This window comes from Ruditapes philippinarum, unplaced genomic scaffold (assembly GCF_026571515.1).
Source record: "Ruditapes philippinarum isolate M1 unplaced genomic scaffold, ASM2657151v2 ctg2292_1_1_1_1, whole genome shotgun sequence".
Taxonomy (NCBI): Eukaryota; Metazoa; Mollusca; class Bivalvia; order Venerida; family Veneridae; genus Ruditapes; species Ruditapes philippinarum.
This window is the reverse complement of record NW_026859003.1, coordinates 52119-66842: the sequence shown is the minus strand read 5'-3', so window position 1 is coordinate 66842 and position 14724 is coordinate 52119. Positions and strand designations below refer to the sequence as shown.

Below are 14724 nucleotides of genomic sequence, written 5' to 3'. Positions count from 1 at the left end.
ACTACCTCGCAGCTCACGAAGCGGCCATTTTGGAACGATTCCCACATGTGGTAAAGGAAAACACATATTAAGTAAGCACGGATGTAATATAAATCTGTGGAGAAAGTCATAAAATATTTCCAAAGTAAGTTATCAAAAAAATTATTTCATTATTTTTTCTCTTGATTTACTAGTATAAAGTAACGGTACCAAAATAGACATCATAAGTTAAAGCATTTTTATGTTTAGGAAAATATATTTTCGAATTTACATCAAATAAAGACATGAAAGAGACCATGGTTTTTTGACAATTAATATTTCTTTGTTTATTGATTGCTCTTAATTTTTTGTTCATCACTTTTGAATAAATGCATACGTTCACACATAATTATTGATGTTAATATAATTATTCATTATCACTATTATGTATAAAAGCCTTAACTGGTGCAATTAAATTACCAACAAATTATAGCCTAATAATGTTTTTCAATAACTTTATTATATGGTTACTAATCTTCATTTGGTAAAGTTTTATTTACTTGTAAATATGCAATTATTCATATATATTTTGAAAATCTTTTTTTGATGTGTGTAATAATTTTAAATATATCATTTATATACAAAAGGGAAAATGAAAGAAGCAAAATATTGTCTAAAACATAATGATTTAATTTAATAAAATATTCTCTGAAAATCAATTTTGAGGCCGGATTAACTGACTTTGGGCCGCATTGACCAAATAGAAATAATGTGGGCCGGATTGACTAATTTTGGGGCCGGATTGACTTGAGGCCTGGTTAACTTGGGGCCGGGCTGACTGTAATTCTTAACTTACAAGTCCCGTCTCTTACAGTAATCAAATATAGCATTTAAAGCACTCGATCTGCAAATCAGACTGGCACTCAGCAAACAGTATTGTATCATCCGCATGAAGCAACAAATAAAGTCTAAGATATACATCAAAATCATTCCCACTCAATAAATCAAATGCTGATTTTGAGAATGATCTTAGCCACCCAAACTTTGTCGACATAAATTTAAAATTGAGACAAATCATTAACAGATTAAGAAAAATTGAAAATATGGGTGAAAGGTTTACACCCTGACAGACGCCTGAATCACTGGTGAAAAAGCATTACAAAATATTACCAGACTTTACACAGGATTTTACGGTGGCACAAATGTGACATGTGTGTGTTTTTATTTATCTCGTGGCCACGAGATAGATAAGTCGTGGCCACGAGATACTATGTTGTGGCCACGAGTTACTAAGTACTAGTGGCCACGAGATACTATGTCGTGGCCACGAGTTACTAAGTCGTGGCCACAAGATACTATGTCGTGGCCACGAGGTACTAAGTCGTGGCCACGAGACACGAGTTACTAAGTCGTAGCCACGAGAATTTAGCCAAGTCGTGGCCACGAGATACTATGTTGTGGCCATGAGTTACTAAGTCGTGGGAACGAGATAGCTAAGTCGTGGTCACGAGATAATTAACCAATCAGAATGCACCATATATTATATTATGACTTTTTTAAACTTAATAACTTACTTTTACATGTAACATTAATCTTTGAAAATACTGAAGATATTCACTTTGAACATGTCTTTAAATAGGATCATATTAGAAAGTCATCTTCCAAGGCCCATCAGACATTAATTTTGACTATAGCCTCTTGTTGGGACAATTTTGTGATCAAATTGGTCAGTTTGTACGTACTTCAGCCTCTTAACCTTGTTTATACGATAACATGAGAAGGAATAAGTCCTGGTTTATTTTATTTGGAAGAGATATTGCCCATGGACAGTAGATAGCTTATAAGGTAAAATCCTGGTCTGATGAATAATTTAGACGGGATAAGCCATGGTTTATATAAGATCATTGCACCTGATCAGTAGATGACATCTAATAATGTTGAGGTCATTGGGTCAAAAATCAGGGTCCCAGTGATGCTAAATGTAAAATTATTGACCAGTCAATAAGTTGTATAAATTGCACTTTTACAGGCTGATGAAGTTGGGGCATCCTTGTACTATAGCACATGTCTAGTTAATTAGGGAAATTCATATAAATGGTGTAATCTGATTAGTTATTTATCTTGTGGCCACGACTTAGCTCTCTCGTGGCCACGACTTAGCTACACAAATGTATCTCATGGTCACGACTTAGTAACTCGATCGTGGCCACGACATAGTATCTCGTGGCCACGACTTAGCTATCTCGTGGCAACGAGATAAACTGAAACACACACATGTCACCTTTGTGCCACCGTAGGATTTAGCCTTTTGATACATGTATATCATTTATAATTTTAGAACATTTACCATGAATATACAGTAGCGTAGCCGGGCATACGCCAGTACGCCGTAGGCATACTAAACGAAAATGAATTTTCAAATATCAAAAAGTCTTAAATGTTGAAAACAGTTGTCCAAATCAGTACCCTAACCCGTGTTAGGCATCGCCGTGAGTTTTGACGGAGAAAAAAGGATTTGCTGACAAAAAATATTTTGTTATTTTTAAAAGCGATTTAAATAGTGTATCGGTATTTTTTGTTGCAAGTGTAGAACAGTTAGTACTATTTTAGGTAAGACAGTGTCATGCGTATTGACTTTTTAGTATCTTATCGTAGAATCCTATTATATTCCGAATGTTGTTTACATAAGAAGTTAAACTAGCGGGAAAAATCAAATGGCGTCCCAATGTAAAACGTCTGAAGAACATGAGCCTCCTTACGTAGATATTTTCAACTGCACCGTTTTAAACGATGAACAGAAAGTCACTAAATTTATATTAAAGTCAGATTGGCCCGATGTCCATAATTATGCATTTAAATCGAGGTAAGTTTATGCAGATCAAGAAATTTAAAGTAGGTAAGATAATGCAATTTGTCATTAAATCATATTCAAATGTATTTTTTTCTATCAAATTACATCAAATATTATTCTATTTTATTTTTTAACTAGATTTATAATAAACTGAAATAAAGAGTCATTTTTAAACGCTGTCTAGGGCGTACGGACGAAGCTACCTTTACAAGGGAAGTGAGAAAATGGGTTACATGTTGGACAGATGGAGCACTTAATGCGTTGGACTGTCCACAAGCTCCTGATACACTTCTAGGAACATTACCACTTGGCTAATGAGCAGTACTATCCCAATGTCTGTCATTGTTTGCTAGAACTGCTCACTATGCCAGTGTCTACGGCTACAGCTGAACTATCATTCAGCACCATGAAGAGATCTACCATGACATGCCACCCTGTCCCTTAACCCTCCAGAGGCTCACATAATATATCAATTTATTAAACTCATTAAATAAATTTAGTATATTAAACTTACACTATTTCAATATCCTCTATTTATTAGATAAGAAGAGAATTAAAAATGTTGTCAAATGTCTCCAGATTGCGTTATTTTGCATCTATAAATCCAAATTTCCTCGGGGGAAGACCCCCGAACCCCCTGCCGTTTACAAAGGGAGGGGCCACCCCCTCCCTAACCCACTACTTTTGGTCGCGCTACGCCACTGATATATATTAACTTCGTATTACTGAATCAAAAGCTTTTCAATAATCAACAAAAGCACAATATAATATCTTCTTGGAACCTAAATAGAAGTCTATAAGCAATTTTAATTTGAAGATATGGCCAGCTTGTTTACACCAACATCTTTTCAGCAGACACGAAGAGCAGACACGAAGAACGGAAGTTAAAGAGTTAAAACTCCATCGATTCGCATCTACAATGAAGAGTATTTTAATATTGATGGCATTAATCACGGATTTATAAATATAAATGAGGTAATAAAAATCCGTGCATTTATCTACGAATTTGACCAGGAAATGTTTAACGCCATAAAATTAACTGAATGTGAATAAAACTGTCAACATATTTAATACAGTAAATGGTTCCGTATCAAGTTGTAGTGAGCATAACAAAAGAAAGTAGTAAATGATTCGCCACGAAACTATTCGCTTCCAGGGCTTTCTTTTTCACAGGTTCGGAAAGTAAAAACAAATCACGATATATTATCAACTATTGCAGTTCACAGACGCTTGGGGGTCAGATCCTGCCCCCAACGTGATACGCCCCTGTAAACAACCTGTCAAAAATATTATAATGTCTAGCTGCTACAACGATACAACTGGTTTTCGAACAATTGTACTATTCTCCGGTCCGGTCGCTTCCGGTCTCTCCCGGTCTATTTTGACCGGAATTTTCGAGAGACCGGCGAATAGTATCATATTTACTGGCCCGGTCAGTGCCGGTCTTCTAAATAATATCGATCTTTCTAGATGAAAAATGTGTTGATATAAGATTTTTTTTCGTATATAATGTATTTCGTTTCAAATTAATTGTTTTTTAATTATGTATGTTTTTTGTAGGTTATTGTATGATTGTATAATGATAATAATTAGATCTATAATAAATAAATAAATTTGAGAGATGATCTCTGTTAATTCATTATTGCAACCAAATTAAGTGAAAACATTTAATTTTGGGAAAAAAATCTTATTTTTGATACGATTTCAAATAAAATATCTACTTCAAAACCGAGAGAGACCGCGTGATACTATTCGCCGGTCTCTAGTAAATCCCGGTCAAAATAGACCGGGAGAGACCGGGATTTACCGATAGGAGACCGGAGAATAGTACATCCCAAACAATTTTTTACATATCTGAAAAAAATTACCTTTCACCATCAGGATCTGACCCCCAAGCGTATGTGCATATACCTACATTTATCAATATTGTAAATGCTTGAAATAATCGTACTAAACAAATCAGAATATAATATTTACTGTTGAAATTTATTAAAAATGATAAAGAATATAATATGAAATTCATAACTTTTATAAACGCCCCCTCTGTCTCTCCGACGGAATGTGACACATATACTACCATACCAGCTATAAAGAGCATTTATAAATGTATGTTTCTTATGTGCTAAATGAGAAAATATGCGAATTAGATATTAGCAGACACTAATTTTCTGTCTCATTAAAAGCAATTTCTAGTCCAATACGTTACTCTTTGAACACCCCCTATCGGTCAAACCAAGTAATGTGACGGGTATACCTATATTTAGCACTAAAGACCAAACATATACCTACATTTATCAATATTGTAAATGCTTGAAATAATCGTACAAAAAATTCACGATATGATATTTACTATTGCAGTTTAGTGAAAATGATTAAAAATATATACAAAGTCAGTAACTTTGAAACGACCCCTCTGTCCCGCAGAAGGAATGTGAGACTTATACTGCAATGCCACCTTAATCAAGGCTTTCATACCTTTATTATGCCCCCACAGAGTGGGAGCATATAGCGTTGCACTTGTCCGTCCGTCCATCCGTCCGTATGTACGGCCGTCCGTCCGTCTGTCCGTACGTCCCGAAATCTTGTGAACGCAACTCCTCTTAAACCGGATGGCAGATTTTGCTTAAACTTTCAGGGATAAACAACCTTAATGTGTAGATGGTAGTAAAGGAAGGAATTTTCGCTGTGACCAAATTTAACAGAATTATGGCCCTTTGTTGATTGTTTCACTATATACTATGTAGAAATTTTGTGAACGCAACTCCTCTTAAACCGGATGGCAGATTTTGCTTAAACTTCCAGGGATGAACAACCTTAATGTGTAGATGGTAGTAAAGGAAGGAATTTTTGCTGCGACCAAATTTAACAGAATTATGGCCCTTTGTTGATTTTTTCAGTATATTACCATATAGAAATTTTGTGAACGCAACTCCTCTTAAACCGGATGGCAGATTTTGCTTAAACTTCCAGGGATGAACAACCTTAATGTGTAAATGGTAGTGAAGGAAGGAATTTTTGCTACGGCCAAATTTAACAGAATTATGGCCCTTTGTTGATTTTTTCACTATATACTATATAGGATGGCAGATTTTGCTTAAACTTCCAGGGATGAACAACCTTAATGTGTAGATGGTAGTAAAGGAAGGAATTTTTGCTGCGACCAAATTTAACAGAATTATGGCCAATTGTTGATTTTTCACTATATACTATATAGAAATTTTGTGAACGCAACTCCTCTTAAACCGGATGGCAGATTTTGCTTAAACTTCCAGGGATGAACAACCTTAATGTGTAGATGGTAGTGAAGGAAGGAATTTTTGCTACGGCCAAATTTAACAGAATTATGGCCCTTTGTTGATTTTTTCACTATATACTATATAGAAATTTTGTGAACGCAACTCCTCTGAAACAGGATGGCAGATTTTGCTTAAACTTCCATGGATGAACAACCTTAATATGTAGATGGTAGTGAAGGAAGGAATTTTTGCTGCGACCAAATTTAACAGAATTATGGCCAATTGTTGATTTTTCACTATATACTATATAGAAATTTTGTGAACGCAACTCCTCTTAAACCGGATGGCAGATTTTGCTTAAACTTCCAGGGATGAACAACCTTAATGTGTAGATGGTAGTAAAGGAATGAATTTTTGCTGCAACCAAATTTAACAGAATTATGGCCCTTTGTTGATTTTTTCACTTTATACCATATAAATGTTGTCAGTGGGGGCATCCGTGTCCTTTGGACACAGTTCTAGTTTTTCTTATGTGATAAATGAGAAAATATGTGTTTAAGATATTAGCAGACACTAATTTTCTGTCTCATTAAAAGCAATTTCTAGTCCAATACGTTACTCTTTGAACACCCTCTATCGGTCAAACCAAGTAATGTGACGGGTATAGCTATAGTTTGCACTCAAGACCAAACATATACCTACATTTATCAATATCATAAATGCTTGAAATAATCGTTCAAAAAATTCATGATATGATTTTACTATTGTAGTTTAGTCAAAATGATTAAAAATATATACAATGTCCGTAACTTTGAAACGACCCCTCTGTCCATCAGAAGGAATGTGACACTTATACTTGCATGCCACTTTAAATTTAATGAGGGCTCACATACATTTATGTTTCCTATGTGTTCAATGAGTAAATATGTGATTAAGATTTTAGCAGACACTAATTTTGTGTATCAATAAAAGCAATTACTTCGTCAAATACGCTACTCTTTGAACACCCCCTATATATCGGTCAAACCAAGTATACGGGTAAAGCTTTATTGAGCACTAAAGAACAAAGATAAACATACATTAATTTTATCAATATTGTAAATGCTTGAAATAATCAAACACAAAAATTCACGATATGATATTTACTATTGCAGATTAGTGAAAATGATTAAAAATATATACAAAGTTCGTGACTTTTTAAATCATCTTTGAAATTTGTTTTTATTTATGTCTATTAATGTTCAAATTTTAAAATGATTGTATAAGGAACCTACAAAACGATGAAATAGTTTACTTTTGATCGAAAAAGACAATAAATAATTAATTAATAAAGTACGAAATGGTAAACACTGATTTACGCGAAAATATTGAGTACGAATTGAAATTGTTCGTGTCTGCTGTTGGCGGCTTCGTGTTGGCTGAAAAGGTTTTACTTCAGAGTTAAATTTAACTCTGTACACGTATACACTGTAATTCCATAAGAAATTGTGCAATTTCCGGGGGCCTGTATAAAACGCGGACGTCTAAAGCGGACAATATAAACATATAGGGAAAACGCGGACAATATAGATAAAGAGGAACAAGTTAAATGTTGATGCTGCACATCAAAGACGCCGCCAAATGATGTGAACAGTCAATCAGCATCTCTATTGGTAAGGTCGACGTGACGTCACTTCCCGTAGAAACCGATATTCTAAAAATAGCCGAGGTGAACATCTGTTATCACGGGGAAGGAAGTGTTACACGAGGGATGGAGTTCTTATGATAACTTGCCAAGGAGTTCTTGTGAAACTGTCACGGAGTTCGTCGGAAAACTATTGTATATACTGCAAAACACTCGTCAAAAATGGTCATTTTTTAATTTTTAAACAGTGATTTTTAGGTGCTCAATTAATCTTTAATGATTAAGATTGCCTTACATATTGCGTTATGTGTCAAAAACTAATTCACAGTCCATTTTTCATCGCATCTTGCTTAAAATCTGTTTGTTTTGAGTAAAATTTCCAAATTATTTGCCAATTCGCAAGTATTGACCTGTTTATTTCAAGTCTTCATCCTTGCTGGAACATACGATACATCCCAGATCCTTGCCATACATAATTACCTAATTATATAATTCAAAATTGCAAACATAAAGCCCCGGCTAACAAATTTATACCCGATTTTTCAAATGTCCCGATAACTCATAATATATGTCCTGGAGTTCTTTACTGCCAATGTGTTTCTTGTGCTAAATCACGGCACGTTTAAATAGCGGTTTATGTTATTCAATAAGGTTGTACACACCGTATTACCGGCGGCAGTGATGGCAGATCACTGCAGTGATGGCAGATATCTGAAAATTACCGATCGATACAGGTAGGTTATAAATTTGGTTGGTTTAATTATATTACACAAATACGGCCCATTTCATTGCTATAAAACTATTGTCCATTGAATGGAGATACTGTAGCATTTATAATATGTATCTGCCTACAACGGCAGCATTTTTTCATCGACCGGACAAGATTGAGCGTCTGTAAAACTTTTAAGAAAATACTCACGGGGTAGATATTTGGCTTGCGTGACCCCAATGGATGAACGTCTATATTGATAACAGGAAATCCTGCCATTTACTTAAAACTTGAGATATTTTGAACAGAAAACAGACATTTTCACGGATTTTTTCCAAGGCTTTCACTTTTAACCTGCTCAAAATAGTCTTAAAACAAGAAAAAACGAGTCCAAAATTACCTTACAGTATCTCCATTCAATGGACAATAGTTTTATAGCAATGATATGGGCCGTTTTTGTGTAATATAATTAAACCAACCAAATTTATAACCTACCTGTACCGATCGGTAATTTTCAGATATCTGCCATCACTGCAGTGATCTGCCATCACTGCCGCCGGTAATACGGTGTGTTGTAGATCATTATGAAATGAAGTACATGTACGCTCACTTTTTGCACAAAAATGAGGATATATTATCTTGGTTTTGCGTGTTTTTAGTTAAAGAGATATTACTGAGATATCTTATCCCCGTTTCTTCTTTATGGTTTTTTTGCTGAAGCAAATTTCGTAGACTGGAAAAAGGATTGATGTAGAGCATTGACTTTCATGATATGCTCAAGTATGGTATCTTCATGTATATTTTTCTGATTGCCGATGTTTTATGGGTATTTTCCCTATGTAATCTTAGTGGAGTAAACTCTGTTAGTTTTGCTGTAATTGATAACAAAAATATATTTTAGTCTTGAACCCGGAGGGACTTGCAAATTTGTTCGAGAGATCGGTAGTCATAGCTAGAGCCAACAGCAGTTGAGTTTTTATCATATTGTCGTACTTTTTGGAAACATATAGATTTGAAGAAATTATGCTTCACATGTACTTGTTTATTATGGTATAAAATTAACAAATTACTTAACCCTTAGATAAGCGATGCACAACTATATATTAGCTGCTTAAGAAAGATGGTTGAGAACAACGTGTAAGTTTTGTGACATTTTTGTTTTGCGGTTTAGGCCATGATACTGCCGCTGATTCAAAACGCTATTAAAACGTGCTGTGATTTAGCGCAAAAAACACATTGGCATGCAGTAACAAAAGTTATCATAAGAACTCCAGGACATATATTGAGGTATCACAAGAACTCCGGGACATTTGAAAAATCGGGTATAAATTTGTTAGTCTGGGTTTTATATTTGCAATTTTGCATTATACATGTAATTAGGTAATTATGTATGGCAAGGATGAAGACTTGAAATAAACAGGTCAATTCTTGCGAATTTGCAAATAATTTGAAAATTTTACGGAAAACTGCCAGATTTTAAGCAAGACGAGATGAAAAATGAATTAGTTTTTGACATATAACACAATATGTAAGGCAAGAGCTTAATCATTAAAGATTAATTTAGCGCCTAAAACTCACTTTTTTAAGATGAAAATTACCATTTTTGACAAGTGTTTTGCAGTATATACAATAGTTTTCTTTTGAAGCGGTTACTTCCCTTTATATATGTAACACTAAGGCCGAAAAATTCAGGGGAGATCACTGCGTAAATATGGTCACATGACAGGCGCATTAATTTTCAAGCAAAATAATTCCCGATTGGTCGAAGATTTCTAATATTGTTTTATTCTTTATAGATATACATGCTTATAGTAAGCGACATGATTATTTACACAAGTGTTAAACAACAGTAAGCGTCGTTACAAACCCTACTTTATAATAATATGCTTTTCTTCAGGCCGACAACATATAAATTCACTATGGCCGAGGGGTTTGGAGTTCAAATCCCAGTCAAGGCAACTCATTTTTTTTCAAATTGTTTAAGTCAAATAAACATTGGATTGAATATCAATGTTGCAATTAGTCTTATAGCCAATCTACTAAAATTAAAACGCTGGAAGCATTGGTGACACTATACAGAAACAAATTGTTTTATATAAAAAATTGTTTTATAATCTGACAACCTTCACCTTTCTGACATTCCGAGACCCAAACAAATTCAGCGCCTTCTGTGCTTTGATTTATCAAATGTGATCAATCAAAAACCTATATTATTTTCTTTTTCTTTATTTGTTTATCGTATCTACAAAATGCCGTTCAATTTTCCAGCGAACTATTAATATATTTAGGTGACAACTTACAAATGGGTCAGATTAACCTAATTTTACGATATTACAACTGTCATGTTGTGTATTGTCGGGGTATTTGCGTGTACTGTCTGTCACTTTTCGAAATGCAACAAATCGTTTTAAGTAAGTATAAATGAATGAAATCCTAAGCACGGGGAAGGAAGTGTTACACGAGAGATGGAGTTCTTATGATAACTTAAGGAGTTCTTAATTGTGATAACTTTCACGGTGCTTGTAATATACTGCAAAACACTCGTCAAAAATGGTAATTTTCATCGTAGAAAAGTGAGTTTTAGGTATTGATGTACGGCAAGGATGAAGACTTGAAATAAACAGGCCAATACTTGCAAAATTGCAAATAATTTGAAAAGTTTACTCAGATTTTAAGCAAGAGGCGATGAAAAATGGACTATGAATTAGTTTTTGACACATAATACAATATGTAAGGCAAGCTTAATCATTAAGGATTAAGTTAGCACCTAAAACACGCTTTTTAAAGATAAAAACTACCATTTTTGACGAGTGTTTTTGCAGTCATAATTTTATGTTGTAGGTGTCTATACAAAAGCAACAATGAAAAATTACAAAAGTTTAGAGGCTCACAACCTTTTCATTTCTGGCTGGGTACAAACAGTATTCCATCTTGAGATAAAGGGCACCTCAAACCTTTTAATGAAGGCAAATGTTAAACCTTCATTCCGTGTAAATGAGGATCCACATCAATCCTGGGTAGCAATATCGAAAGAAGGCGACATAATATCGGCCCATTGTGATTGTAAAGCAGGGTAACAAACTACACATACAAATATATGATTTAACACAAATTTATTCAAATATGTAATTAATAAGTTTACTTTTTATAACACTGTAAAAAAACAACTGATATGATTGTTCTATGTACATCCACATAAAGTGTAATCATATCCAATCATTTAAATGTTAAAAATGCTTAGTAAGTTTCCAGTAATTATGTCCGACTTATATGATGTTAAAATAAGTGGCTGTAAGCATAAATAACAATAGGCCATAGATGAATATTATATGAAATACAACCAATAATTGTATACAACCATGCAACTTATGAAGCATTTTTATATGGAACTGAAAGTGAAATAGAGGATATTTGTTTAGTTCAGTGTAAGATCGGAATTTATCATGCCATTACTATGACAACTGCCTGATAAAGCCTGTCTGAGAACAGCAACCTTTCTCAGTCAGTGACTTGAGAACACTATGTTCCTACGCCAGATCAGCACTGATGATGTTTATTGTTGGTATTGTTTAATTGACTTTGCTGAATATTTATGATATTACACAGTAAATAAATTGTTAAAACAGATTGTACCAAAAATTGTGTTGTGTTATAAAATTATTGGTAAAAACCCTCGGACTACTTTTTTGGCGTATATAACCCTCTTGTGGTTACTGTACTTTCAGAAATTAGCGCCCCGAATTAAAAAAAATAAGATGCAAAATCATAATAGAGGCATGATAAAAAGAATAACATTACTGTCTTTTGAGAAAGGGATTTCTCAGACTCGGCTAGATATGGTCCGGAAGGGGCTCGGCAAGCCTCGCCCTTCCAGGACCATATCTAACCTCGTCTGAGAAACCCTTTCTCAAAAGACAGTAACCTGTTATTCTCTATATATTTCACCGAGTGAGCACCAAAAGATATATTTCACGAGTGGCGCAGTCACGAGTGAAATATGAACTTTTGGTGTTCACAAGGTGAAATATATTTGATCTTACACTAAACTAAACACATTTTCTTTTTATTATATGCGAAGAAACGTTTTAAAAAGACATTAAACCTAATACTGAATGAAAAGCGCGCCAAATAATAATACAACGTGACGTCATTTACGACGTCACGTCATTAAGTTGGTACCCAGTTCTGTGCACGCTGGTATTTCACTGAAACAACGTAAGGGGCTTCAATTCAAAACAGTGAAATTATCAAAGTGGTAATTTCACTCTGTCAAACAGTGAAATTACCAGTTTTTATATCACTGATATATTTCTATAAACCACCGAAAAGCATGTAATAAATAGAAATAATACATTAAATGGAAACAACATAAAAAAATTAATTACTGATGTTATTAAAAAAATCTTTATGGTTGTACTACAATGATGCATGTGTTCTTATTTTCATCAGGTTGGGAGAATCCTGTTCACATGTTGCAGCTATGCTGTTTAAAGTAGAAGCTGCAGTAAGAAATGGATACACAAAACAGGCATGCACTGAACAACCTTGTGCTTGGAACAAATGCTTCACAAAGTCAGTAGAACCTGCCACTATGTCCGCGATAAAGTTCTACAAGGAATCAGCAAAACAAAGGCTTCTTAAATCAAAAAGAGTTAGAAAACCTCCCCCACCACCCACTTCTAAAGAAAAGCAAATATCCTTCCTTCAATCATTAACAGAGACTGAAACAAAGCCTGTGGGTTTAAGTTTATTCAAGGAAACTGCTTATGTTTTAAAAACATCAAGTGTGTCAAATATAAAGCGTCTTCCACAACCACTGACTACATTATATAACGATGTGAACAAAAAAATGACTCCCCTGGAACTACAACAAAAGTGTGATAATGTCACAGATAGTTTGATTGTAAGTAGTGATGAATGTGAATATCTTAAGCAAAGTACAGTGAATCAGTCTAATTCTGAAACTCTGAAACTCGGCATGAGCAACGTGTTGGAAGAATCACAGCTTCTGTTGCTCATGATGTTTTACACACATCAATAGATAAGCCTGCTAAGTCATTAATTTAGAAAATTTGCTATCAAAATAAACAAGTCAATGTTCCTTCACTGGCATGGGGTCGTGAAAATGAAGCTAACAAGGCACTAGGCCTATACAAAGAAACAATGGCCACACAACATGAGAACTTAAAAAAGAAAAATCAGGGGACAAAACCGTACATTTGGGCATCACCAGATGGAATTTTAACATGGTCATGTTGTGGTACTGATGTCATTGAAATAAAGTGCCCCTATTCTTTAAAGGGAAATACGGCCGAAGAAATGTTAGAAAGCAAAAATTTCTGTCTTGATAAAAGATACCAACTAAAGGAATGTAGCAAATACTACACTCAAGTGCAGTTACAAATGTATGTGTTTGATTGTGAATTTTGTCATTTCATCATCTGGACTACAGAAGCCTGCATTATTACATATGTGGCTAAAAATTCCCATTTTGTACATGAGATGTTGCCAAAACTTAAACAATTTTGGAAACTTAATTGTTTACCTGAACTTCTAACTCATAAAATGACATGTGAAGAAGAAACAAAACAGGTGAAACCAATTTACTGTTATTGTGAACAACCCGGGGTTCTGATGATGGGGTTGTAATGCAGTATCAATGGATTCGTTATAAATGTGCAAAATAGAAAGACTGCCGAAAGGAAAATGGTACTGCAAAAGTTGTAAAGTATCAAAAAAATAAATACAATGCAAAAATGAAAAAGCAAAAACTTTAAAGAAGAAATGACTCGCAATATATATTTTTCTTTTTTGAAAAAATATGTGCACAAACTGATTCTAGCAATTTCTAGGCCGTTTGTCTGTTGTTGTTTTTTAAATGAGGAAAGTGAAAGTATATATATATATATATATATATATATATATATACTTTGATACTAAATTGATATGTCATAACTGCAGCAGCATTCACTTACCTTGAGCTGTCATGAAGCGTGTTACATTAAATGTTGATAAATCATGACACAATCCTATATTAATTAATTTGGTAACATATGGTAAGTGTAGTAGCAGCCACTAACGTGAAGCAATCTTTGACGATGATCTCCATAAAATATTTATCGTTGCAGCAGTAATCTCTAATACATGTATCATTACTAGGAATTTGCACATATCGAATTTTATTGTCATTTTCTATTACCCATTATTCAGAAACCATTTAAGGTTAGTAGTCATGAAGTCATCAGTTAAATGTCTACTGGTATTACTGGTAATTTATACTGGAAAGCCAATGCAACTATATATTGTCATATATTTCCTCGAAATCTGGATGATAGACAATCCTAAA

The 14724-nt window shown here is 34.1% G+C and overlaps 2 protein-coding genes across 2 annotated transcripts in view; one reads left to right on the top strand and one right to left on the bottom strand.

The window, feature by feature from the left end:
* Positions 1 to 3753, bottom strand: part of LOC132754890 (uncharacterized) — a 33868-nt gene extending 30115 nt beyond the window's left edge. The window contains exon 1 of the mRNA XM_060745638.1: positions 3324 to 3753. The gene's annotated coding sequence lies outside the window, so the exon portion shown is untranslated. The remainder of the gene's footprint in view (positions 1 to 3323) is intronic.
* A 7470-nt stretch (positions 3754 to 11223) lies between these two features.
* LOC132754891 (uncharacterized) lies at positions 11224 to 14012 on the top strand. Its single transcript, XM_060745639.1, has 2 exons — positions 11224 to 11451; positions 12828 to 14012. The coding sequence occupies exons 1-2, from the start codon at positions 11240 to 11242 to the stop codon at positions 13417 to 13419; spliced, it is 804 nt and encodes a 267-aa protein (XP_060601622.1). The 5' UTR covers positions 11224 to 11239; the 3' UTR covers positions 13420 to 14012.
* Positions 14013 to 14724: the final 712 nt, after the last annotated feature.

Excerpts from the sequence above, each read along its gene's own strand:
- LOC132754891 (XM_060745639.1), top strand. The coding sequence starts at position 11,240 with ATGAAAAATTACAAAAGTTTAGAGGCTCACAACCTTTTCATTTCTGGC. Across the intron at positions 11,452-12,827 it reads CATTGTGATTGTAAAGCAGG|GTTGGGAGAATCCTGTTCAC; the intron begins GTAACAAACTAC and ends TATTTTCATCAG.